This window comes from Pinus tabuliformis, chromosome X, assembly GCF_031772625.1.
Source record: "Pinus tabuliformis cultivar Carrire ecotype Pingquan chromosome X, CPIR1, whole genome shotgun sequence".
Lineage (NCBI taxonomy): Eukaryota > Viridiplantae > Streptophyta > Pinopsida > Pinales > Pinaceae > Pinus > Pinus tabuliformis.
The window spans coordinates 800,778,390-800,805,521 of NC_142308.1; the positions used below are offsets into that span (position 1 = coordinate 800,778,390).

At 35.7% G+C, this 27,132-nt stretch overlaps 1 protein-coding gene across 3 annotated transcripts; it reads left to right on the top strand.

The window, feature by feature from the left end:
* Nucleotides 1–1,124: 1,124 nt before the first annotated feature.
* LOC149142229 (phosphatidylinositol/phosphatidylcholine transfer protein SFH8-like) lies at nt 1,125–26,638 on the top strand. 3 transcript variants are annotated; one of them, XM_089446216.1, is made up of 15 exons: nt 1,125–1,416; nt 1,609–1,746; nt 8,931–9,219; nt 11,064–11,163; nt 11,755–12,021; nt 12,263–12,340; nt 12,530–12,631; nt 12,766–12,815; nt 12,930–13,029; nt 13,215–13,307; nt 13,468–13,581; nt 19,529–19,658; nt 24,468–24,874; nt 24,993–25,067; nt 26,327–26,638. In XM_089446216.1, exons 2-15 carry the CDS (start codon nt 1,713–1,715, stop codon nt 26,345–26,347), a joined length of 1,860 nt encoding a protein of 619 aa, XP_089302342.1. In that variant the 5' UTR covers nt 1,125–1,416; nt 1,609–1,712; the 3' UTR covers nt 26,348–26,638. The 3 variants fall into 3 exon arrangements, with proteins under 3 accessions (XP_089302342.1, XP_089302344.1, XP_089302343.1); XM_089446218.1 differs by lacking the exon at nt 1,125–1,416 and adding an exon at nt 1,444–1,460; XM_089446217.1 differs by lacking the exon at nt 1,125–1,416 and having other exon boundaries at nt 1,509–1,746.
* Nucleotides 26,639–27,132: the final 494 nt, after the last annotated feature.

Here is a 27,132-nt window from a genome sequence, read left to right on the forward strand (position 1 = left end):
AGGAGATTAAGATGTGGAATAAAAAAATGTTTTATAAAGATTATCACTCATCAACATAAATCTTCTAGCAATAGAAACAAGGTCTTTTACCACAATAGAGTATATACTTAGCCCATCTAGCTAAGCTGAACGATGGATGTTCCACTCTAAAAGGGGTTTGCCAACTAATATATGAACCCCACCCAGGTTCGAAACTCAGTTTACATGTCTACCATCGATTGTGAGTGGTCACATTAAACATAGGAATATAGTGACAATAGTGGCAGTGCCACTAACTTGATCCCAAATCTCCTCAGTGACATGCATATCGATTCTCCTAATTAAAAAAAATGAAAAAAATAGATACATAATATGAGAGAAAATTTCAAACCATTAATTTAAATCCCCTAAATATTTTAGGGATTATCCCATAACATAACTTTAGTTGCACATGATTCATAAGTATAATTGAAATTAAAAAAATTCAATTAATGAAAACCGTAAAAATAATAATCTTTTTAAAACATATTTAATGAACAAATTACTTGCTAAAAACGAGCATTTTAGTGTCAATTTTTTTCCCACTTATAAATTACCAATCAAATTTAAACCTGAGAGTAACCATATTGCACAAACTCCCTTTATCACTGAACATCATGATGGTTTGCACGATTAAAATTAAGATGGTGGGCTCCACGAGCACCCGTGATTGGACAAAGTCAAAACATGAAAACGTCTAATCTTCACCTCGAACAAGTGAAAGACAAGAAATTGCTTGAGAGGCAGAGACACCTGGACAGCCTCTCACGCTATATATTTATTATTTATTAATCTATGGTTAGTTGGTTGTTTGGTTGGAGTTTAGAAATTCACGAGACGGTTTCCATGGTTAGAAGTCCGTCAGATGGGAGGGGCTTCTGCCAATGGCAAAAGGGTGCTTTTAACGAACAGGGAAAACCACCAAAGCTGGAGATCCCAATAATTGAAGGTTTGCTGGCACATTCAAACTAAGAACAACTTTTGGCTGGTTGACCGGGCGAATAAACGCTCTGACCCTGATCCCCGCCGCGTCAATCATGGTAGTTATTCTCTTTGTTAAGCAAAGTGGATAGAGATACTGCTAGAGATAGAGAGACGTTTTCGGGGGTAAAATGGCGGGGCGAGCGGGCCGGCTGGCAAATGCGTGGCCCTGCTGGCATAGGTCCAAACCATCACGTCTTTGGCCCCCATGCCCTACAAAGTTGACACGGTGTTGGCATCTCGCTCTGTTTAAATTAAAGGCCTTGGAGACTCCAAAACTGCCGGTTTATCACTTCTACGGTTTCGCCTTTCATGGTCTCCATCCTATCCTCCCGCTAAACAAATTGTTGACACCACCATCTTCATAAGCCAGAGGGACAAGGGAGACAAAGGGAAGATTAGTTGTTTTGCTCAGCTGTATGTATTTGTAACCAGGACCCGAAGGATTTGTGATAACCAACGTCATCATTTATAAGTTTTAGCTATATTTGTATTTAGTGGTTATTTTTAGTTCATCTCTTTTTGTTATTTTACTTTTGTAGCACTGAGGAATGGATCCCCCGATCTGAGAGAATGCTGTCAATTCTGAGGTCTATATATGAAATGCAGGTTTCTCAGCGTTTTGTTGGCGTGGCTATCTGCTGATTTAGAGCGCTTTCGTTTTGCCGCGCACTTGCCCCTACTTGGCTAATAATTTCTTCAGAACTTCGACAATGTCGGGTCCTCTCGACAGATTTGCTAGGCCGTGTAAGTTCCCCCTGCCCAACTAGTCTTAACTTTTTTAGCTTGGTGGAGAATCTGAGAGATGTGGTTGGCTAGGTGGAATTGTGTTCTCTCCGAACTTTATTTTTCTGGGCAAATTTAGATTGATGTTCAAGCGTTTTAGGGCTTGCAAAGAATCGAATTATGCAAAAAAAAAAAAAAAAAAATTGAATTATATCAGCTGTGGAGAAATTAGTGATTGTCATCCCGTGGCGAAAATTTCACTTCCCATGAAATTAAGAGTTTTAATGTAAAGAGTAAAAGTAATGGGAGCATAAGGTTCTATTTTTCATTTTGTCCTTGGAATCTCTCTGTTCATTTTCTGGGAATTGAAACAAAATTAGGCGTTTTGAAATCTAGGTTTTATCACTTTCTAGATCACAACTATCGTGTATTGTTCTGTCGCACGTTTTTCAACCCAATTGATAGGAGAGAAGCTTTTAGCTTTTTGGTTTTTTGAAACCTCTCTGAAACTATAGTCAGTAGAGTTAAAAAAATTTGTTATATTCATAGTACATACTGAAATTTTGCTGTCATAATTAGAAGTCTTCTTTTCGTCATCAGGCCTTATTTACTCTCTCGGTAATCATATCTAAGATTTGCACAACATCAAGCTTTTTAGAGACTTAAGGTCAATAACGATTGTAAGGATCTTGATGGCGATGAAACCTGAAAGCAATTTATGTCATTATTTGGAGACATAGCAATCTGTGAAGGGCTTTATTATGATAAAGTAATTTCCAGTAGATGCGCTGTATGGTGGTTACGTAAACACTATTGAATTTTGGTTTTTTAACATCACCAGCTCTAGGAGTCCATAATATATATACATTTCCTGAAGCAATTGAACTTGATATATCTTATTTCTAAAGTTATATAGTTGTCCTTGTTTAAGCACTGCTTCCTATATGCATCTGTAATGTGGATCAACGTTTTCATGAGATCTTCTGCAATTGTGAACATGTTCAGGTTTTAATCTTGTATTTTGTCAACCCTCTTCTGTGTCCAGATTTCTTTTTTGAAATTCCTGGTTCAGACTCATGTTGGTAGATTACTCACTGTATTTCCGGCTATTCATGTATACTTGTCTGAATCTGGTAAACCCTTTCACTTGACTAAGTAAAGTTGTATACTTGTCTGAATCTGGTAAACCCTTTCACTTGACTAAGTAAAGTTGTAATTTCTCGCTTGCGTAGTTATCAACTTATTGTCCACAACTTGTTCAATTTCTTCTCTTTCCTTCTTCAGTAATTGACCCCTCCATGCCGCCTTGTTAGTGTAACCAGACTCATCATTTGACCTTGTTTGATATATATGTATGCGTGTGAAACATTGAAAATTGGACTGATGTCCAATTCTTCTGGGAGATCAATGACATACATTGCTATTTATCTTTTTAAATTTTTTACATGATCCAATTTTCTTTTATATTTATTTGTTATAGGTACCTTTAGGAAATCACCCCTTTCTCAGGTGTACCATCACTTGCTCCTCAACTTGAAAACTCTTTCTTTCCTATTTCTTACAGCTTTGATGTTTCTTCACCTCAGACAACTGAGATGACAAATATTAATATTGTGTCATAAATTTTCAATATTTATAACACATTCTCTGGTGTGATTTCTCATACTTGTCAGTATTGAAACTCTTAGGTTTTACTTGCTTATATTTTTTTATTTGGTTCCCACACTTTATCGATCTTTCTGTGTTGTATATATATACTGGACCACTGGAGTACAGTAACTGCATTTGGCAATAATTTGTTCTTGCTATGATCCAGGACTTCTTTCCGGACATATGGACTAGATCTAACACCTGGGTAGCAAGCCAGATGCAACTACAATTGCTTCCTCACATGGTCAAGGTTTATTTCCTAAGCACTGGGAAAGCAGCTATTCTAGCCAATAGAGCTGTCTATTTAACTCTGAAGGATAAATGCTCTTAGCCAGTATTGTGTCATTAAAACATAGCTAGCCCTTCATCACTCCACTGATGAAGCCAAAATCCTTTAGGGTTCAATAGAGACCTTTTGATGTGAGGGGTCTTTTGGTGGAGTGAGATTACGCATAATTGATGCAAGGTCCGCTTGGCAGTGTAGGTTACAAATACTGAATCCAGAGGTTACTGTGTGTTCTTTTTAGTGTGCACTGTGCACCATATCTCCCAACAGACAGAAAATATTTGGTCTTGTCAATCTGGTTATATGCCATCAATAACTTGTTTAAAGCAGATGGACATTTTTTTCCTGTCAACCTTGCCCATAATGACCACTTTCTAGATTGTTTCTATTAGCATACCTGTGAATAATCACTAGCCACATGCAATGTTCTTCTAGTCATGCTTTTACTTTGAAAAACACCATTTGATAAAGATAAACATATACTAGTTTATTTTAATTTTTATATTTTTCCAAGAAAACAAACTTTGTATTTAATATTTCTAAAATAGAAATCAAAATACACATAAACTGGCCTTTCTGCTCTTATTCAGTTTCAGAGAGTTTTTAGCCTAGACTCCTAGGACATATTGCAGTCTTCTTTCATGAAAAAAATGGTTCTTTCTGGTCTCTCAAGAGAGCAATGACATATACATACTCAAATTTTTTTTGGCACAGACTCAAAACAAGACTGATCAGAGCAGCATAGAAGCTGCTCTGAAAATAAACAGAAAGTGAACAATTCATTAAAATAAAGGCCTAGAATTTTTGGCAAAAGGGGCATTTCCCCTGAATTCCTGTTCAGTTAGAGATTCTTCGAGCAAGGAAATACTTTCTTTAGATAGTAGTTCTGCTTTGGATTTGATATCTCTGGAGATGTGGGCAAGCAAAAGAAACTTCTTGAAAATGATTTTTTGCCTCCAATGATTTTGCCATTCTGGGATGTAGGGCCAGGTTTGAAATTTGGCTTCTGCCATTTGCCCAATCCATCAAAAGTTTTGAGTCCCCTAGCACCTGTAACCTGCTAACACGTTTTTCAACAACTACTTTCATCAGAATCCACAAAGCATAGAATTCATCTCTGTTGTTAGTTTCTTGACCTGCTCCCTCGGAATGTACCCTCAAAGGAACCCCAGGGCATTCCAAAGTCAATATCTGGTTTCTTTAAGCTTCTTGTACCCTTCTGCTTGGGCAGCTTCCAACCTTCTCCGTAAAAGAACCTTATTTGATGAGTGACCAAACCTATCGACATCTCCTTTCCTGTAAAGATCATCTTATATCTAGCTAACCATACCTCACACAAGACGTGGAAGTTTTGTGGGCATATTAACTGACAGGGTTTAACCTAAGGGATTGTAATTTCAATACTATGGAGAGCATTTTTCCTAACAGATTTGGTAAAAGAACAGTTATATCCCAAGGAATTGCAACCTTTATACTGTGCAGAACATCTTTCCAAACAGATTTTGTAAAGGAATAGTTAACACAGATATCGTCCACAGATTCATTTACTTCCTTACAAAGAATGCACCAGCCAGGCCGTATCCAATTCCTCTTTTGACCATTGTCACAGGTTAGGATCTTGTTGGCCAGAGCTAGCCACAGAAAGATCCTTGTTTTACATGGACTTTTTAACTCCAGACCAGTCTCCATCACCAGATTCTCTCTCAACATATTTCTTCCTCTATTTTTGCATCGTATCCATCTTCCAAGCTTAGCACTGAGCACACCTGTAGCTTTATTTCTTCACCACTCTAGCTCATCATCTTGATCTTTGAGAGCAATATCATTGTGCTTAATAGTATTGAATCTAATGATTTACTGTGTCCACTCTGCAGCCTGTTCACTTTGAAACTCCACAAACCAGACCCCCTGATCTCCTTGAATTGAAGCATCAGCTAACCTTATTCCTTTGCATCCAGATTCTCAATAAGATAGTTGGACAGTCTGTAGTTTCCACTACATCCTATCCATGGATCAACACCTATTCTCATCTTATTTCCTGGTCCAATTTTCCAAGCAGTGCAAGATAGGAAAGGTTCTGACCAATTTTTTTTAACATTTGACACCTTTATTGGTTCTCTCCTGTCTGATCCAATCTGCTGGATCTCTGCCCTTTAGATATTCTGCTGTCATTACCTTCCTCACAAACCCTCATTGAAAATAATTCTCCATAGAATTTTTGCTGCTAGGGCTTGATTGAAGACATAAATGTTCTTCAGGCTCCAACCACTTGCCTCCTTTGGTTTAGCTATCTCTGAACATTTTACAAGTGGAATGCCTTCAACTGCCATTTTCCAGTAAACTGGTATACATTCCAAACTGAACTTAACCAATACCAGCTTGCCTCCCTAAGATAACAACCTGTGACATAAGCATGAGAACCTGGCTTCAATTTTCTTTACTGGGCATAACCAATCTCTATATTTACAGTCAGTTGTCTTTAAGTGGAAACCCAGGTATTTTACTCCTCCATCTATGCGTTCGTAGATCATGGAAATAACTGGCTGTTCTGTTTTGTCAGGTTCTCACCTAATCCATTAAACAATAAACAATATTTATTTGTATTGCTCTCTATCCCTGTTGCTTTGCAGTAAGTATCCAAAATGATTTTATAATAATCAGTTCCCTGAGAGACTGTCTTCCAAAGAGTAGGATATCATGCACAAATAAATGAGTTATTTTGATAGTACCTGCAATGCTTATTCCTCTGATTAAGCCTTCTCTCTTTGCTTCTGCAATCAGGCTGCTTAAGCCCTATGTTTCAATAGAAATAGAAAAGGGGACTAGGGGCAGCCTTGTCTGAGACCCTTTGAAGCCTTGAAGAATCCTTATAAATACCGCAAAGGCAGGTGATTCTATGCAGCCCATAATCCGGTTTCCTTTGTCATATGCCTTTGCAAGGTCTATTTTCATGACCACTGCTGTTTTTTTGCCATTTTTTATTGAATGAAGACCTTCCTGTGCAGTCCCTGCTGCATCATGTATCTGTCTATTAAATAGGAAACCAAATTGTTCTTTTGAGATGACCTTTGATAATGTATATTTCCAGTATATTTGCAATAACCTTCAATAGCGATATAGGTCTAAAATGTTTAAAGGAAGCAGGATCATTCTTCTTTGGATAAGTGCAGTGAAGGTTGAGCCTAAGGCACCTAGAACTCTTCCAGAATTTCTTGATTCCTATAACACTCTAAGAAGGTCCTCCTCCAGATATTCATAAAAGCCTGGATAGAATTCTACGGTCTAGCCATCAGGCACATGACTTTTTGCTTTTTTGAAAGACTAACACAGCCTTTAGCTCATTCTTTGTGACCTATTCTAAATTTGCATTCATTCTGACATAATTTATTTTGGGAAAAAGCTTCACGTTCATTAGTTCTGCACTGTGCTTTCTGGTTCCTTGCATAACATCTGAAAATGTTGTTTACTGGTTGCTAGTTTTTTTAAATGGATAAGATTTTTTGAAAACTGAATCATGGCTGAATCCCCAGAAGAGGCATCACACTTCTTGCAAATCCTGACCACTTATTCTCTGAAACTCTCCTCCTTTTACTGGGTATGATTAAACTTGAAAGGGCAGGAGGTTTCTGATCCTTCTTTTCTATGTGGAACAAGATTGGCAGATGGTCAGATGAACCTCCAACCTGTACACAAGATTTGTACTTTTCTTCTTTTTCAACAATCTTTCTACCATAAGAAACTATTCCAGTCTTTTTGAGATTCTTGCTCTACTTCTTATGGAATTATTCCGAGTAGGTACCACCTGAACAGGCTTGAGGTTCTATTTGAATCAAGGAGAGGGATGAATATGCATAGATAACATTACATGAATATCTGCCAATGATGACAGATCAGGGGTTGGACTTAGCCTACCTTGAATAACATTACATGAATATCTGCTTTTTAACCCCATACTTTCTCCCTATATTGCCAATTTCTTCTTGGAGAAATACATTTTCTTAAGCGGCCGATTTCATGACATACCAAGCATCGGAAGGGGACCTACCAGTAGTCTAACCTTTATACCATCACCCAGCTTCCCCTATTGATTTCACTATCTGCTGATAAAGTATCTTTGAAATCCACTTCTACCAAAACCTTAGCCATTCTTTTGTCTGGATTAGCGAAAAATTCTCTTCCATGGTGATGAACCATCCTATAGAATTGATAATAGCAGCTAATATCTCCTCAAACCTTAATTCAGGGGGTAAGCTCGGTAATAAGACCCATAAATGTGGAATATGTATGGGCCTTGTCTTGGGATTGAAACTGGGTTTATAATGGTCTAAAACCAGACTTGATGGACTCCATAACTAGTCTCGCTTAAGGACAGAACCAACATTGATCTCACTTCTCATCTCAAAGCATATCCAGTCTCTTACTAGAATATGAAAAGTGGGAGTGTAAACTAAAACTTTGTTCCAACTGGCTTCTAATCACTGTTTCAGAGACTTGCCTTTGACCACCTTTCCCATTACCAAGACCATTCTCATCAGATCCTCAACTTCTAAACCCACATCTTGGTCCACCACCATGTATATATTGTCCTTTTTCGCCTTAAATTTCAATGCTCTTTTTCCTTTGGTGTTTCTTTGCCTTCACCACCACTTCCTTCAGATTTGGGTTTGTAGGCTCCAAATAAGCAATAAATTTTTTGGGAGAATTCAGACAAGGATTGACCTTTTGCACATAATAGACACAAAGCCTCCAGAACCCCTTTTTGGATCGATATTGCTGTCTCATTACGTGGACTATCATTGGAAAAGACCCTTCACCTTTTCTACAAGTGCCATCTGTCACTGTAGCTTTGAAATCCAGCTCATTCCTCAGACATGTCAAATCCTCATTTAATCTTCGGGATTTCCTCTAGATAGTAGATACCCAATAGTTCCTCATGGGATTAGAAAATTGAGGAGGGGCTTGGATGGTCGACCTCTCCATAGTTGACTTGATGCAGTCCTAGGGCCATCTCCCATATGCTCAACTTCTGTTCTATGTCCAACTTGTACTAGTTTCTCTCCAAGATAAGTATATATTTTCTGTCAATGACAAGTAGAATAATTTCTGTATTGGGTATATCCCCTGCAATGACCACACTGTGATCAATTAGCCAGATTTGTTACTTTTTTTTGTCTATTACAACTGTAGATTTCTATATTGTATATCTCAATTTTGTTTGACAAGCATCACTCTGTGTCTTGATAGAGTCTGTGGTTGACTTCATGTTCAGGTTTTGAGGGATCTTCTGCTCAAGATGAAAGGAGAGAGAGGAAATCTGATGTGGAGAATTCTGAGGATGAGCGAAGAAAAACTAAAATTGGAGCTCTTAAAAAGAAAGCAATCAATGCCTCAACGAAGTTTCGGCACTCCTTAAAAAAAAGGAATCCTAGAAGGAAGGTTAATATAATTAAGGATGTACGAGATGCTGAGGAACAAGCGGCCGTTGATAACTTTCGTCAAGCACTTATTGCAGAAGACCTGCTGCCTCCCAGACACGATGATTATCATATGATGTTGAGGTGACCTTGATATTTTATGTTTAAGTTTGGCTGGCTAATGTACATAAGTAAATATAAATAATCTCCTTGTTTGATTCAGTTTTCTCTTTCATGGTTGAAATAACTTCCTCTGGTTCATTTTATTTATTTTGTTAGACAGCCTTTCATGCATTCTGAAGAATAATATGTCCCTATCCTATGTTAGAAGCTTCATCGAGCTTCAAACTCGAGGTTTGAAATTTGGTGAACCTAAACAAAGTGAGTTTTGTTCAGGTTCATTGAACCTCATGGGTGTTGATTGAGTTGTCATTTCTTTTCCCTAACCCTTGTAAACCTTGTGGCACAACTCAGGCTTGTATTTTATCCTTGTAGTTCCCATGTCCATTATAACACTTAATATTTTTATTGTTGATGCTTACTATTTTATGTTATATTTCATTTTGAAGTTTCTCTCTCTCTATCTATATATATGTATGTATGTATTAAAATGTATATATAACAACCTAATGGGAACCTCGTGTGAACCTCATTGGAAAATTCAAGTAACTGCTAATTGTTGCCAAACTATAATCATGTGGGTTAGGCCCTATCCAAGCTATCACAGTAATAGTTATGAATTTAACAGTGCTCCTAAGTATCCGAAACACAGCAGGAGATGCATTTCTAGAAATGCAAATGGTCAGGGTTCACCATGGATGCAACTTCTGAGATAGACATCGACAAAGCCTTGTTTGATGTGTTGCCATACTCCAAGCATCCTCTTAACAAATTGTTGGAGATACTGTTCCATCTTGGGCCAGCAGAAGTACTGTTGCAATTTGGCCAATCACTTTTCTACCTCAAAGTGATCAGCTTGTTTAGCAACCTTTATATGTGGTGATATCTTTTTCTACTCTGTTTGTTTTAGTCAACCTAGTGAATTGATGATGTGGATAAAGTACCTTGTTGACAAAGTATGAAATGCCAATCTACAAATTCAGTGGACCTTGCCTCTATAAGGGTACTTTATACTATGATTGGCATTTGAGACTGGAATTTGCTACTGTGCCCTGATTCTTTATGCTATCTATTGCTATTGATAAAAGGAAGAATTTGCTATATGTTTTTTGTTTTTGTTTCATGGCAGGAGAATATGAAAATGCCTCAATAAAGTACCTTTACCCTGGGCTTTTCCTTTGACTCATTTAGTGAGTCCTAAGGGCTTTTACTAAGCAAGAATGGCTTACCTTGTATGAACTGCAAGGATATCATACAATGACTTCTTGTGAAGCATTAGGTTTGGAATTAACAATGCATGCTCTGGTGTTGGAAAGCAAATCAACAAGCTTTTATTATAACAATTTTCAAAGATGTGAGAAAGGCTTTTTAACTTGTGCCACCCTAGATGTTATGTATTATTTCATTATGTGCTTTTCTGGACAGTTCTTTGATGGTCCAGAGATGATAAAAACATAAAAAATGGCAATTTTTTTTTTCAGATTCCTGACCTATATTAACCAAAATGGTACTGGATTCCTTTGTTTATCTCATGTAATCATTCACTTCCTCATTCTCTATTTATTCTTTGCGAAATTTTTCTTGACCTCCATTTGGAAACCCACCGAACATTTTTTGAATTTGCTGATAGAGAAAATCTTCTTCCCCAAGTAATTGTGATTGCAGAATGTAATGAATTCTCTCTGCAATACTACTGCCTTAGGTAGGATTACTGTTGTAGCCACGTTTTCCATATTTCTTTCCAACAGCTTAAGTTAGGGACATTTCATTAGCTATTATCAACAGAATTTCATCATCGTAGGCCTCTCATCATCCGATGAGAGCATATTGATCAAAATTATATTAAGTAATACTGATGCATAATGCAGATTCTTGAAAGCAAGGAAATTTGACATTGAGAAAACGAAGCAAATGTGGGCCGAGATGCTTCGTTGGAGAAAGGAGTATGGTGCTGATACTATCGAGGAGGTAATCATTGTAATATAGATGTACACTTAATTGACGTATGTTGTATTAGCACAAGATATCTAGTATTTTTCTCTTGCATTTAATGCTTTAATCACCAGCATATCTTAGTAGGTTTTATATGCGTCATTTTTTCAAGTTACTGATTGCAACAATTCCATAGGAGTGCCTCTAAGCATTTCCATATCTGCTTCATACTTTTATATATAATGTATAAGAATTTGAAGTACTCTTTTCCATGTTTTCTGTTCTGTTTCTCCCATTATTTATTTTCTGCTTAATTGATTTGTCGTGTTGCAAAATTGAATTGCATGGTATATGGTGTGTTGAAGGTACGATTATCCTCTACATATCTTTTGTTTCTCTTTTATTGCTTTTGCAGTAAATTTGAACAAATGTTTCTTATATTGCAAACAAAATTCCTTTTCTGTTCCTAATACCTGTAATTCATTATTGTTGCCCGAGTTGAGATGGTTTTATTTTCCCTACAAAGACTTCTAACCACATGTTAGAATATTGCAATATACTGTCTTTGTGACATGGTATTTGTATGTTACAGTTTCACTTACTTGTGCTCATTTCAATTCCTTCCAGGATTTTGACTTCAAAGAGCTACATGAAGTTCTCAAGTACTATCCACAAGGTCATCATGGAGTAGACAAGGCTGGAAGACCAGTTTATATAGAGAGAATTGGCAAGGTTGATCCGATTAAACTGATGCAGGTTACAACTATTGAGAGATATCTGAAGTATCATGTTCAGGAATTTGAGAAGACTTTGAATGTTAAGTTCCCTGCCTGTTCCATTGCTGCAAAAAGTCACATCGATTCCACCACAACAATTTTGGATGTCCAGGGTGTGGTAGGTCTAATATTCTATCATTTTCTTACTTCTTTGATATGGCTATTTTTGGAGTGAGCATATTGTTTCAATTCATCAACATTCAAATTATTCTGGCTTCGTTCTGATGTGTAAACAGTCTTTGGCATGTTACTTGTTGGATAAAATGCACTCCACTCATGAATTTGTGCTTGTTGTCTCATATTTACTTCTGCTTTGCAACTAATTGTGTATATTGGCCTAATATTTTCTTTTGATTCAGGGTCTAAAGAATTTCAATAAGTCTGCAAGAGAACTTATATTACGTATACAGAAAATTGACGGGGACAACTATCCTGAGGTACTTTGTGATATTTTAATTAAAGTATAGCAAGTCATGTCAATAGTTAATGAAAGGCACACTGAAAAATTGCTGCAAGTAATTTGACATCGATAGTTAGTTTCGGTTTGTAATGTGCATCATTACAGTGTGTACAGTTATTTTTTTGTATGTATTACTTAACACAATATGCAATGCAAATTGCTGTAGACATTGTGTCAGATGTTCATCATCAATGCTGGTGCTGGTTTTAGATTGCTATGGAACACTATAAAAAGTTTCCTTGATCCAAAGACAACTGCAAAGATACATGTATGTGAGAATGATTAACTTTATTGTACATCGGAATTTTTTTTAAATGTCTTGTATTGTTGCTTACTCCTTGTCCAGTTTGCCAGGAAGTTAATCTTTATATTCTATTTTAAAAATGTTTCTTGTTAGTGCAGGTACTTGGAAATAAGTATCAGAGCAAGCTCTTAGAAGTCATTGATGCAAGGTATCCTTCTTGTTACTGCTCAACTGTTTGAAATTTAATTGAGACATCTAGATTCAGGTCTTTGTAGATAAAGTAATAGATAATTCTTATATCATTTGCTTGCTTTGCAAACAGCCAATTGCCTGAATTTTTGGGTGGCAACTGTGTATGTCCTGAAGAAGGAGGGTGCCTTGCATCTGACAAGGGACCGTGGAAGGATCCAGAGATAATGAAGGTGTGGAGTTTAGAATCCTGCCATTGACTATTGCTTCATTTTGATAATGATACAAAAATTGACTAGAAGTCGTCATTTTCTTTTTTAGAATGCAGAATATGCTTCCAAGCATATAGCATTTTTTATGGTTAGCTTTATTTCATATTCCATAAAATTATAATATGTGCTCATATTTGGCTGCGCAGTTGGTGCATGGTGAAGCTAGATTTGCAAGGCAAATTGTGACCGTAACTGTTGATGGGAAGACAATTTCGCATGGTAAACCACATTATACGAAGGTGACTTTACTGCCTCTGTTCTAACCACCTAAAATCTACTGATACACTGTGAAATTAAGTCTCAGTATTTTGTCATCTGTAGTTAGTTAGGATTATCATTCAGAATTGCTTGCTATATATTTTTGATTGTAAAGTTTGTTTCCTTTCAACATGTTGCCAGGCAAAGGGTGGTGATACATCTACTGCAGAGTCGGGGTCAGATGTAGATGATGTTGTCTCTCCTAAAGTACACAGGGGCCCTGGACTTTCTCGGTTAACTCCTGTTCATGAGGAAGTAAGTCCTTTGAATCCTGTCTAGTTGTGCATGTATTTTGCAAGCATTTCAAATTTGTTGGATGCATACAAGTTTATGTTTAAAGGATATCCGAGCTAACATGGGAAATTGTGATTTCTGATTAATGAGTGGGATGCATTAATTTTACAAGCTGCATGATATATTTTTGTCTCTTGGTATTCATGAATATTATTGATTTTTAATAAATAGTGTCATCAACTGCTCTTTAAATGTTAAGAGCATTATTTTGCTTCTTAGTTATGAGCGAATGCAAAAATTCTTGCTTAGAAGCTAAAGTCACTAGGTTTGGTGAACAAAATTGATTAAACTTCAAGCTCACCGAATTTCATTCCTGGACGAATCTATTAGATGAGGTTCACAAATCTCAAGTGGAATACAAACCAAACACGAACACCGATAATTTCACGAAATTTGTTTAAAATTCTATTGAAATTCATTATGGAATCACAGGAAATTCAAAAACTTGAAGCTCACCGAATTTCATTCCTGGACGAATTTATTAGATGAGGTTCACAAATCTCAAGTGGAATACAAACCAAACATGAACACCAATAATTTCATGAAATTTGTTTAAAATTCTATTGAAATTCGTTATGAAATCACAGGAAATTCAAAGAGGTGGTTCGTAATAAATAAATTAAAAGTTATAACAATAATAAAAGTTATAACAATAGTGTAATATTTCAATAAAATATAAAAGTTTATATAAGCAATTATAATAGAAGTATAATATTTCAATAAAGTATTCTAGTTTGAACTAGTTGAATCTCTCTTTATATATATGTGTGTTTTTTATATATATCATAAACACTCAAATCACTTAAATTATATAAATTTATATAAACAGTTATAACAAAAGTGTAATATTTCAATTATATATATATATAAACAATTTTAATAGAACTGTTAGAACCGAAAGAACGGATTCCAAGTGTCCATCTTCCGTTTGTTCAAGGGACCACTGACAAGATTGCAAGAATTCTTAAGAAACATAATGTCCCTGCGACCTTTAGGCCTTTTAACACCATTCGTAAGTCCCTCAGATCGGTGAAGGATCCTATCGACCCTAGAGATATGAAAGGGGTATATATTATCCCTTGTTCCTGTGGGACCCCCTACATTGGTGAGACTGGTCGCTCCATTAATCAAAGGATTAGTGAGCACGCAGCTGACCTTAAACATAGAAGAATCAATTCCTCCGCCTTAGCAGAACATGCGGAAAAAACCAAACATCATGTTTGTATTGAGGAAACTAGTGTTATTGCTAGGGTTTCGCAGTTCCATCATCGAAAATTTAGGGAAGCCCTTGAGATTGAAAAAAGGCTGAGCAATCTCAATAGAGAGGATGGCTGGAAGATCAGTAGTTGCTGGGTCCCAACGCTCTCTTCCTAGTCGCTTTCTTCTTGGTTCCCCTCCCTCGTTTTTTTATTTTTTATTGGTTTGTTCTTATTATGCCGTTTCCTAATAATTTTAACTGATTGATAATATTATTACTTGTACCATTATATAATAATAAGTTAATTTAACAATTAGATATACGATTAATTATTTCTGGATATTTAAAATATTATTTTCAATACCTTCTAAAATAACTATTATCTGAATAAAATTAATAATATCTTTGTAAAGTAGTTAAAACCTTTATGTAAATTCATATAAACAATTAATTAAATCTGGATAATTTATTAAATAGGTCAACCTCTAGGTTAATTAGATATACAATTATTTTTATTTATATTAAAATATGATTCTAACACTTGACTTTTATATTTTATATATTTATTTAATACCTTTTACAACTAACTAATAACTTAATAATCATTTAAAATTACTTTATATATATATATATATAATCATATGTCCCTTTGACTTTATATGATAAAGTAACTAACTTCCAATTTAATAAATGAAATTAACTTATTTTTATGCCTCTGGTCCTAGTCCATCTATCTGTTCCCTAGTCAAATTTAGCAGTTATAGCCATTGACTGGTCATGAATTATAGCCGTTGGAGGTCTGCTCTATCTATTTAACATGCATAGCTTGATCTGTTTCTTCAACTTGTCCTGACGATGAACCACACTGGTTGGTTTGAAACGCGTCGAAAAATGAAATATCATGTGATTTACGCCAAATCTCTGGTAAACTTGATATGAATCACAAAAGCCTCAATTCAACAAAAAAAGTGTAATATTTTAATAAAGTACAAAAATTAAATATATATATATATTATTTATTATTTTTGAATAAAATAGATGTGTGCTGTTTTTGAGAATATATATATATATATATATTATTTATTTATTTATATCATGTATATTTAAATTATATAAATTTATATATTTATAAACCGATATAATAGAAGTGTAATATTTCAATAAAATAAAAAAGTGATATATTTTGATGATGCCCAACAAGATGATCCACCCCTCTATGGCACTATAGCACTGCATTTATTTGAAACCGGTTTCATTAAAGTATGAATTTGAAGTAGATTAAATTAAAAATAACATTTTAATTTCTAATTTTTATTATCATTATTTTTATATATATAAATATTTATTTTTAAGATTTAAATTATATAAATTTATATATTTATAAATAGTTATAGTATAAGTGTAATATTTTAATAAATATAAAAGTTAAATATATAAAAGGAAAATATATATATTAAAATAAATATTTTAATTCTTAAATTTTGTTGTCATTTATCATACATATTTAAATTATATAGTTATAAACGATTATAAAAAATAGTTTAATAATGTAATAATATATAAAAAAACATATATAAATTAAAAAATATCATCTTTTAATATGGTTATATGTTGTTTATATATATAATCTAAACTATATATACTTGGTGGTTATATGTTGTTTATATATATAATCTAAACTATATATATACTTGGTGTTGGTGCTGTGATTTATGCCCCTTATGAGCAAGGACCCTCTTTGCATGTCTTGATCATACATATTTAAATTATATAAATTTATATAATTATAAACGATTATAATAGAAGTCTAATAATGTAATAATGTATAAAAAAATATATTTAAATTTAAAAATATCATCTTTTAATTTGGTTGTATGTTGTTTATATATATAATCTAAACTATATATATACACTTCGTGCTGTGAGTTATGCCCCCTATGAACAAGGACCCTCTTTGCATGTCTTGATCATACATATTTAAATGGTATAAATTTATATAATTATAAACGATTATAATAGAAGTTTAATAATGTAATAATATATTAGAAAACATATTTAAATTAAAAAATATTATCTTTTAATTTGGTTGTATGTTGTTTATATATAATCTAAACTCTATATATACACTTCGTGCTGTCAGTTATGCCCCTTATGAACAAGGATCCTCTTTGCATGTCTTGAATATAGGATACCACAAATACCTATGAATTATGAAAAGCTGGCAGTTCTTGCTTTGCTAACATGGTAATGGTGAACAGTAGATTTTATGCCTCATATTATGAGAATTGTAATTTGATATTCAGTTTCTATTATACTAGGATTTTCTCTAGTTGCAATTAACTTTTAATCAGGAGTCACTTAGGTTGATGATTATCAGTGCTTTTGACATACCTATTATGTGAGTGTACTTGAGGATATATATAGCCTTGTGCACATGCATAGAATTGTGAAACGTTGCCTCAGAATTCCGTTGCTGTCACGGTAGGCCAATCCTCTGTTCTCTTCAGGAGGGCCTTCGATGCCCTAAAAGATCAATCCTCAGCCTCAGGATGATTCTGGTACCCAGAAGAGTAATTCGTTGTTCCCAGGAGGCCCTTCGCTGTCTTGGAAGACCAACCTGCAGCCTCAGGCTCAGGAAGACTCTGCTACTCAGGAAAGGTAATCCGCTGCCTTACAAGGTTGACCCAAGCCTCGCTGCCACAGACAATTAAGTTTCCAATCTTTGCTGGTCACAGAAAGTCTGATTCTTAGCCCTGGTATGCCACCCGCTGCCGCACAGGAAGATTTCTTGACCCTTCGTTGGCACTGGAAGACTGATCCTCAGCCCTGGTATGCCATGCGTTGCCACAGAGGAGGATTTCTTGACCTTCGCTGCCACTGAAATACTGATTCTCAGCCATGGTATGCCATGCGCTGCCACAGAGGAAGATTTCTTGACCTTTGTTACCACTGAGAGACTGATCCTCAGCCCTGGTATGCCATGCGCTGCCACAGAGAGATGTCTTGACCTTCACTGCCACTGAAAGACTGATTCTCAGCCCTGGTATGCCATCCACTGCCACAGAAAGACAATTCTAGCCCTTTGCTACCTCAAAGGACAGTTTCCAGCCCTATGCTTATCTCAGAAAATGACTTGCTGCCTTAGAATGATCACTCCAACCCTTGCTACCTCAGAAATGAAGATTACAGTTTTGGCTTTGACTCAGAAAGATGACCTTTCAATCAGAATTTGGCCCGGTAACCAGAAAGGTAAAAGGATTGGCTAGGGTGGAATTTTTCACTACCGAAATCAATTAGGAAAAAAGGGTTAAAGCGCCCCAGAGCCCTCCAATTAGAAAAAAGAGTTCTTAAAACCTTCTAACTAAGAAAAAAAAAGAGTTCTTAAAACCTTCTAATTAAGAAAAATGGGTCTTAAAACCCTCAGCGGGAAAGAACCCTCCAAGAGCCCCAGCTGGAAAGAACAGCAACCCATGATCTCACAATAAATCTTTTGAGTTTTCCCTTCTAATTTTAAATCTTTTGAGTTTTCCCTTCTAATTTTAAATCTTTTGAGTTTTCCCTTCTAAATTTAATTTTGAGTGCCTAACCCTTTCCTTCCACTTTCCCAAACCTCCATTTTCCCAAATTTGACTTTTATTGCAAGTTCCCCTCTACTTGCCCCATATAAAATTATCTAATGTTACCTAAGTAACATCAAATAACGAGTAATGAGTTTCTCTTTACAATTGACTATAACTTACAGGGTTAAATAAGCTATTACGTCCTCCCTTCCCTTCGACATATAAAATTTTCTGATGTTATTAACGAGTAATGAGTTTCTCTTTACAATTGACTATAACTTACAGGGTTAAATAAGCTATTACGTCCTCCCTTCCCTTCGACATATAAAATTTTCTAATGTTACCTAAGTAACATCAAATAATGAGTTCTCTTTACAATTTACTATAAGTTAATTGACTATAACTTATAGGGTTAAATAAGCTATTACGTCCTCCCTTCCCTTCGACATTTAATTTGAAGAGGACATTACAATTTGACGAAGGCTTATACATTGATTCATTTATTTTAGATAACATGAAGGTTGAGATTGAGCTATAGGATGTGCTGGTGCAAGAATTACTTAACATCCTTCAGTAGTTCGTTATCCAAAATTTTTGATATATAACATATCAATTTTCTGTTTAATATGTTGTTATAAGTATTTGCTGGACATCATTTGTAGGACATTAATATTGCTTTACCCCTATTGATCTTCCTTTTCCCTAGACATCATTGGTAGGACATTGATATTGCTTTACCCCAGTTGATCTTTCTTTTCCCCAGTGTCATGGGATCTAAGAGATCATGTGGAGCTCTGCTGTCAGTGAAGAAAAATCATGCCAGTTTCATTTGTATTAGGGTAGTTGGACTGTTGGAATAAGTGTCAACTAGTGATTGAATAATTGCCAATGGAAAATTTCCTTTGCAAACTTGTTGATTACGTGTTCACACAATTGAATATAGTTAGTAGGAATCATCTTGCAACTGTTAAGTGGTCTAAGCCTTATTTTTTCTCTAGCAATTTTCATAATTTGAGATAACAGCTAGATTTTGTTTTACGTCTATCTACTATTTTCTATAAATTTTTATTTTTGCTCTAGTTTTACCAAGAATAAGCATTTGCAAATTATAGTCTTTCTTATCTCTTCTATCCTGATTTTCTCCTTATAGGGCAAGGTTGCTTGGCAAGCAAATTCCTCTGATGGATTTTCGGAGTATGAATCTGTTCCTATGGTCGACAAGGCTGTGGATATTAGTTGGAAACGAAAGGGTTATGGAGAAAATTTGCCGGTATCGAAAGGTATCGTTTAATTCGCATTTGACTTTTGGAATGAGAAGACATTTTCTTTATTTTTTGGTTGGAAATGAAAGGATTATGGAGAAAATTTGCTGGCATCTAAAGGTATTGTTTAAGGTGCCATTGACTTTTGGAATAAGAAGTCGTTTTTATTTTTTGGTCTCTACCTAAGCAACCATGTTTTGGGATATGAACATGTAACAAGTGTTGTCCCAACCTTGATTGTAATTTAATTTTGTTTTGCGTTATTTAAAAATATCTTGAAAACTCAGAATCATATATGCCAGACAAGTCACAAAGGTAACATTTGATAACTATTTGGAGGTTTTCTTTTGAGTGTAATGTAAAAATTGATGTCACTGAAAGGCACATTTAATGATGGGGGTTCGAAGGCAGAGTTTGTGCATTTCATTTCATGTTATTAAAAAATATCTTGAACATTATTTATTGAACGGAATGAACCTTTAGTCGAACTTGATTCAAACCTGAGCCAAATTTATATTTTGTTTGAGGTTTGCCAAACTTCGAATATCAAAGTTTAAGTTCCGTGAACCCTGTGACATACTATGAGACTGAAGGATTATAAACTTCATTTACGGTTTATGAATGATAAAAAAAACTTGAATTAGCTTCTTCACTATAAAAGGGGAACTTAAGGATTATAGATCTCATTTATAAATATTTTGTTTTGGTAGTTGCTTCTAGAGACATCCCAAATTTGGTGTTTGCATTTCATACATTGTAATGTTCTCTATCGATTAATTGCCTAAGGGAGGATGAAGTAGCCTATCCAACACTGTAAGCTATAGTCATTAATATCCAACACTGTAAGCTATAGTCATTAATAAGGGGGAAACAATTATCCAATGTTGCCTTAGGGCAACATTGGGTAAATTTTGGAGTAGCTGAGGCAAAAAGTGCGAATTGGGGCTACACTTATAACCCCACACGTTAGATTAAAGAAGAGACTTATAACCCCACACGCTGTAAGCTATAGTCATTAATAAGGGGGAAACAATTATCCAATGTTACCTTAGGGCCAACATTGGGTAAATTTTGGAGTAGCTGAGGCAAAAAGTGCGAATTGGGGCTACACTTATAACCCCACACGTTAGATTAAAGAAGAGACTTATAACCCCACACGTTAGATTAAGGAAGAGAGGCCCCATGAGGAGGCTACCCTTGTAACCCCTCACATTACATTAGATTAGATTAAAGAAGAGAGAGCCCCATGAGGAATCTATAAAAGAGAGGTGGAATTATTTTCTCATCATGAATTGGATTGGATGATCTATTTTTCTTTGAGCCCGAGGCTTTGAGGGTTTTAAAACCCCTTTTTCCTTTTCTCTAGTTTTGGTGAAGGTGATCCCACCATAGCTAGACTTCTCTTTTCTCTGTCTATTATAGGTTAATATTCTTGGACCATCTCTGGTCTGGTTTGGCACATAAGGAAGTGGTTCTTGGTTATTCAACAAGCTCTATCAAAGAACAAAGAACAACGAAGGTCATTTCTGGGGTATGTCTGGCCACTAGAGATTTGGTTAAAGTCTAAAGAGACTTGATGCTGTGGAAGGACCTCGCTGAGGCACCAAAGCTTGATTCTAGGACAACAAGGCAGTTTTTGGAGTAGCAAAGACCCCTCTAGGGTCTGAGCGAGGTCCTGAAGGCACCTAATTCAGGCAGCGGCCCCCGTTTCCAGACTTGTTCCATGACAGCACTGTGGCTGAGTTGATCTGAGATTTGTGGGTGAAGGTTACCTGGATAGAGATCGTTGTTGGATCAAGTGAGGCAGTGACCTCCGTGCCAAGGGCTTCTTTTGGCAGCTTGTCAAGACCTCCTTAAGATCTCCCTGCAGCAGATTAAAGGAAACACGTGCAGCTGAGTAAGGGCACACCCTGCAGTACCCTGGTTAAGGCTCTTGCAACAGTAAAAAGGAGAATCCGTCATACCACAGCCACGGACATGGAACAGCGGGGCAGACAAGTCAGAACAGAGAACAATAGGCAAGTGGATCTGTAAGGGTAGCACTGTAGCAAGACACCCGGTCCAGTTAGGGCATCATTAGCATAGCAGAAATTTAGTAAGACTGAGGATCATCTGTGTTACATAGGACAATTATTCTTAAAGTGGGTTGAAGTTGTTTGTAACTTGTGGATCAGCACTCTTGATTTGGTTTCATTACTGTTGAATATTAACATTACAGTTGGGAATTGTTCTGGTTGCATGGGCCTGCTGTTCATTGGACAGTTAGTCCTAATCAATAGTAGTTTGCAGAAGAATTTATGATTGTTGTTCATCTTTTATATCATTATGGATATCTACTGTTATACGGGCAAATGAATGTGCACTGCTGTTATGATATATAACCCTCTTCATGAATTGTTGAAACCCTAGTCAAAATTAGAACCCTAAGGGCAAAAGTCCCCTTGGGACATTATATACACTGACTTTGCTTTGGCTTAGGTGCTAGGTCTGACTGTCCGAGTGATATTTATTCTGGCAAATTTGCTTGTGACTTACTAGTCACATGATACATCCTTATTTTGACATGTCATTTAGTTGTGGGAGACAGAGAATGAACATCGGTAGGCCAAAAAGTCATGATTTCAAGATAAAATCGGGATGTTATTGAGATGTTCGCAACACTGGGTAGCAAGACACCCAGTCCAGTTAGGGCATCATTAGCATAGCAAAAATTTAGTAAGACCGAGGATCATCTGTGTTACATAGGACAATTATTCTTAGAGTGGGTTGAAGTTGTTTGTAACTTTGTGGATCAGCACTCTTGATTTGGTTTCATTACTATTGAATATTAACATTACAGTTGGGAATTCTTCTGGTTGCATGGGCCTGCTGTTCATTGGACAGTTAGTCCTAATCAATAGTAGTTTGCAGAAGAATTTATGATTGTTGTTCATCTTTTATATCATTATGGATATCTACTGTTATACGGGCAAATGAATGTGCACTGCTGTTATGATATATAACCCTCTTCATGAATTGTTGAAACCCTAGTCAAAATTAGAACCCTAAGGGCAAAAGTCCCCTTGGGACATTATATACACCGACTTTTCTTTGGCTTAGGTGCTAAGTCTGACTGTGTGGGGGATATTTATTCTGGCAAATTTGCTTGTGACTTACTAGTCACATGATACATCCTTATTTTGATATGTCATTTAGTTGTGGGAGACAAAGAGAATGAACCCTGGTGTACTGTGTAATACTTTGTCAACCTTATCGTGAATCATGGCCCTATTGGCAACATATCTGAGCAATAGTAATCTCTAGTTTAGAACCTTGAATGGTCAGTGGAGGAAAGGATGAATTTAAGATTTTTTTAGATGGGCACCTCTGGTCAACACATGTAAGAAGCATTGCCCATTATGAGATTTTACAGGGATGTAAGTAAGTGTCATTTGTACCTTGACTATCCTTGTACTAAGTAGCAGTGACTGGCCAAAGTTTGTTATGTACAGTATTACGTTTGGATTTGCCATCATCAACAAGAACATTTCAGTTTCCTTGGTATAACTTTGCTGGTAAAATACACATGTGAATCAATAAGATTATAAATCAGCATTGCAGGACTCACTGATTCACTGATTAAGCAGCGAGTCCAACTCAAAACAAGTTCTCAGGAGGAGGAAGTTGTCCCATGTCTGAAGAAATTGGCATGTGAGTCTGCCAAAATTTTTCCCCTTTTTTTGAGAAATTGTGTTGGCAGGGGAAAAATGATGCTTTAGAAGATATTTTGGACTACTTTTTCTTGCAGATTTCCTCTCTGTGAGTGACAGCGTTACATCAGCGTTGTGATAGATGAGAAAGTGGTGTTTAATCTGTGGTAGATACTTTGCTTGCATGTACATATGTTAATTTAGCTGGAAAAGATCAAAACTAATGCAATTTTTTAATGTTAGCCGATTTTTTGCCTAATTTGCCAAGTTTTTTCAATGTTATGGTTTCTGAGCTGGGTCATTCCCAAGTCTGACTTCTGTATCTCTGTTGTATGTAGAATATGAATAAATTGTTCTTCCCCTTCCATTATATTGGGATAAGTGGTGCTTTCTGTCAGTGATGCATTTTAGGAAGTTTTTTTTTTCAACTGGAGTCATGGGATCAGGCATTGATTATGAGAATTTATTCCACATTTAGTATCATTGTAGACAGTTTGTGGTTTAGCAGTGTTACATAAAGTAATCCAAGTTGAAATTCAGCATCAGGACTCCATATCATATTTTATGTGCTTGAATTTTATGCACTATAAATATAGAATTATAAGAAGTTTGGCATGGCAAAAAGATCACACTTCTAATGGCTTTTAAAGCAGCGTACAACTGACAATATGGGTGTAAAATGCAAAACCACATTACAATTTTTAAGTTAACCTGAAAAGGGGCATCTGGCACACCATCCCTTGGTATTTTCTATTTCTAGAATGAGTATTTTACTATTTTGTAAATGAGAATATTCTCTTATTTATATAACAAATCTTGCTAATACTATGTTCGTTTATTTTATATGTTGCATTTAGCAAATGTGCTTATAGCATTTGTTTCCTCCCATAATTTCCCTTCTAGTTTGTATGTTACAATTGAGACAAATCCTCCAGTCTTCCCTCTGCATGCTCCCACTTTCTAACAGGATATTTAATTTTCTTTTCCCTTCTCGGGTAAGTATGACTTATGGCATTTTGGAGCTTAAATATAGCGTTATAAATATCTTTTAGTCCTGCTCTAAATTGTTGCTTTCCATGATGCATCTTTTTTATTTGGTTGAGATTTTCAAACATGCTTTTATTTCTGTTTACTGCAGATGTCTTCCTACCCGTAGATGATCTTAAAACACCCCAGGGGATCATTGTGCAGATTACGGCATTTTTTATGGCCTTCATTATGAGCATACTTGCTGTATTCAATTTTGCTACAGATGGCATCAAAAAGAAAGTGTCAAGTGGAAATAAGAATGCAGAGCTGAAGTCCAAGACCGTAGCATATAATTATGAGACTGAGCCTAAGGAGGAATCTCAGCATCCTACTACATGTGAGTTCACTGCTAAAGATGTTCTTCCATCTGTTCTAAAGCGTCTTCAGGAGTTGGAAGATAAGGTCAATGAGGTTAGTGCAAAGCCTCCTCAGATGCCAGAAGAAAAGGAGGAATTATTGAATGCTGCTACAAGCCGGATTCATGCTTTAGAAACTGAGCTGGAAGCAACAAAGAAGGTGAGATGCACATGGTTTTAAATTTATTGTACTTGAAGCTGAGCTTTCTTTTGTCTTTCAAGAAATTTAATAATCGGATTCTGTTCTCATATATATGAATATATCTCACCATCTTCAGGCATTGAAGGAAGCACTTGCTAAACAGGAAGAGCTTATTGAATCCATGGAGAAAATGAAGGAACTTCAATTTCGTGTAAGTTCTTTTTTGGGTATGGAGAAAATTTTGGCTTAGATGTCACCACCAAGGGGTAAATATCATCAAAATCATACATGACTTGCACCAGGCCACACTTGGCTTGTGTTGAGCCGTATCTTCTGTCTGATTTGTTTTGTTTATTTTCTTTCAAATACCTTTGATTTCCACTCCTCTATCCAAGATGTCAATATCTTGCAGAACTCTTTTGTTCAGTGGTTATGTTGACTCTTCTCTGCCCTAATTATCTTCATAAAAATATTCTTTCCTTATAGCCTTCTTTCTGGGAATGGCATGTATTAGTGAAATCTAGTTTTATTTCTGCTATCTTTTCATTAAAACTCATCTTGTCACTGATATTTCATTGGGGGATGCTTGTTCTGGATTCCCTAAACCCATGGAATTACTTTTCAGTGATAGACCTTGGTTACTTTCCACTTAACGATGCAATTTTTCCAAAACAAGACTGCTTCAGAAACATTTTTCTGTTCATTTTGACAGCTCTTTATGTTCCAATTGTTTTCTAGCAAGCAGCTATTAGAAATTTAGAAGGTATACTGATTGCACTATGTAACTAAAGGTGACCATTTCATAATTAAATGATTGCTTTCCTGAAGTTCTATCTCACCTCAATCTCTTCACGAGGACCTCTACTGTGGTTTGATTCCACACGTATTATGCCACATTTTGATGTAGCCTTTCAAATTTCCAATTGTGAAATTTTTCTGTGTACATCTCTGTACTCACTGACATGGCATCAGCTCAAAATGCAAATATATTTCAGTGAGCAGGGAGGAGTAAGATTCCTTCCAGCGACCTACTACTCGATGGCACATCATGCAGATTGTTGACTAGAAAGATGATTTTTGAATTTTATAGTGAGCTGCTATTAGATGTCATACTGATTGGCACATCTTTACCTAAAGGGGGCGGGATGCCACACTTCGACTTCCCTTGTGGCAGCGCCTCCTTTTGAACTGAACTGCCAACCTTGTCTTTGAGTGTTGCCTAATGTGCAAGTGGCACCCTCTCTTGCATTGTCCTCACTGAGTGTCTTGAGCATTTTTGAAGAAGTCAACTTCTGTTGTGCGAGTACCCTTTGAGAGACTCATGGACAGCACTTGATGATTAGTTTGGCACATCAGCACCTTCATTAAATATTAAATACATTTTCTGTGTAAGTTTTCAAAGAGGATGTGCTAATACTGTGTTAACCTGGAATCTTTCTGCCGCTGTTTGACTGGTTGTTGTTTTTGCAGAAAAGGAGATTTTGTTGGTGAAGCATATTCTCTGAACTACAGTATCTGGTGTTTGATTTAAATGGCTTCTACCCTTGTTTTACTTCTCTGAAGATTCTTTCAGCTTGATGATTTTGAAGTCACTATATTGACTTGAGAAGAGAAAGTTGTGATTGGACTTTGTAATGTGTGTGTGAGGTTTTTGGAATGTTGCAAAGTTAAAAATGGTTATTCTTTGGCGAATGTATAACCTGCATGAACTTTGACAAGTTGACAAGGACAAATTGTGGAGTTGCCTAATATAATAGCATGGTATATGTGTTTCCACTTTTACTTTTGGTGATGGTAATTTGTGAATGTAGACTGTTGAACACTGGGATTGACATTGTTAATTGAGTTGTGTCTATTTTTTTCAAGTCTATCTTGATTTGAATTTTGTATGGTAAATATATGGTTAAATGTTTGGGATGAATGTTTCCTTCATAGAGAAGAGCAATGAGTCAAAACTGTTAAATTGTATGGATTCGGAAATTGTGTCCTAGGGAATGGTTGGCTTTTTTTTTGTTCACTGTTTTGTAATATATATATAGTATAATTTATTTCATTATAAGCTTGATTGTTGAATGTCGTGGCCCCTGTACACTTTCATATTGAAGTTTGATAATAGTCGAATGCTATGATTGTATTTATTTTTATATGTTTGAAGAAAAGTTTTGTTGTTTAATGAGTAATTCAGGGATAAAACATCACTAATTGCTGCAAATCCTTGTATTTGTTCTCGCCTGTGTTTAAGCCACTTGAATTATCACTGTTTTGTGATATATAGT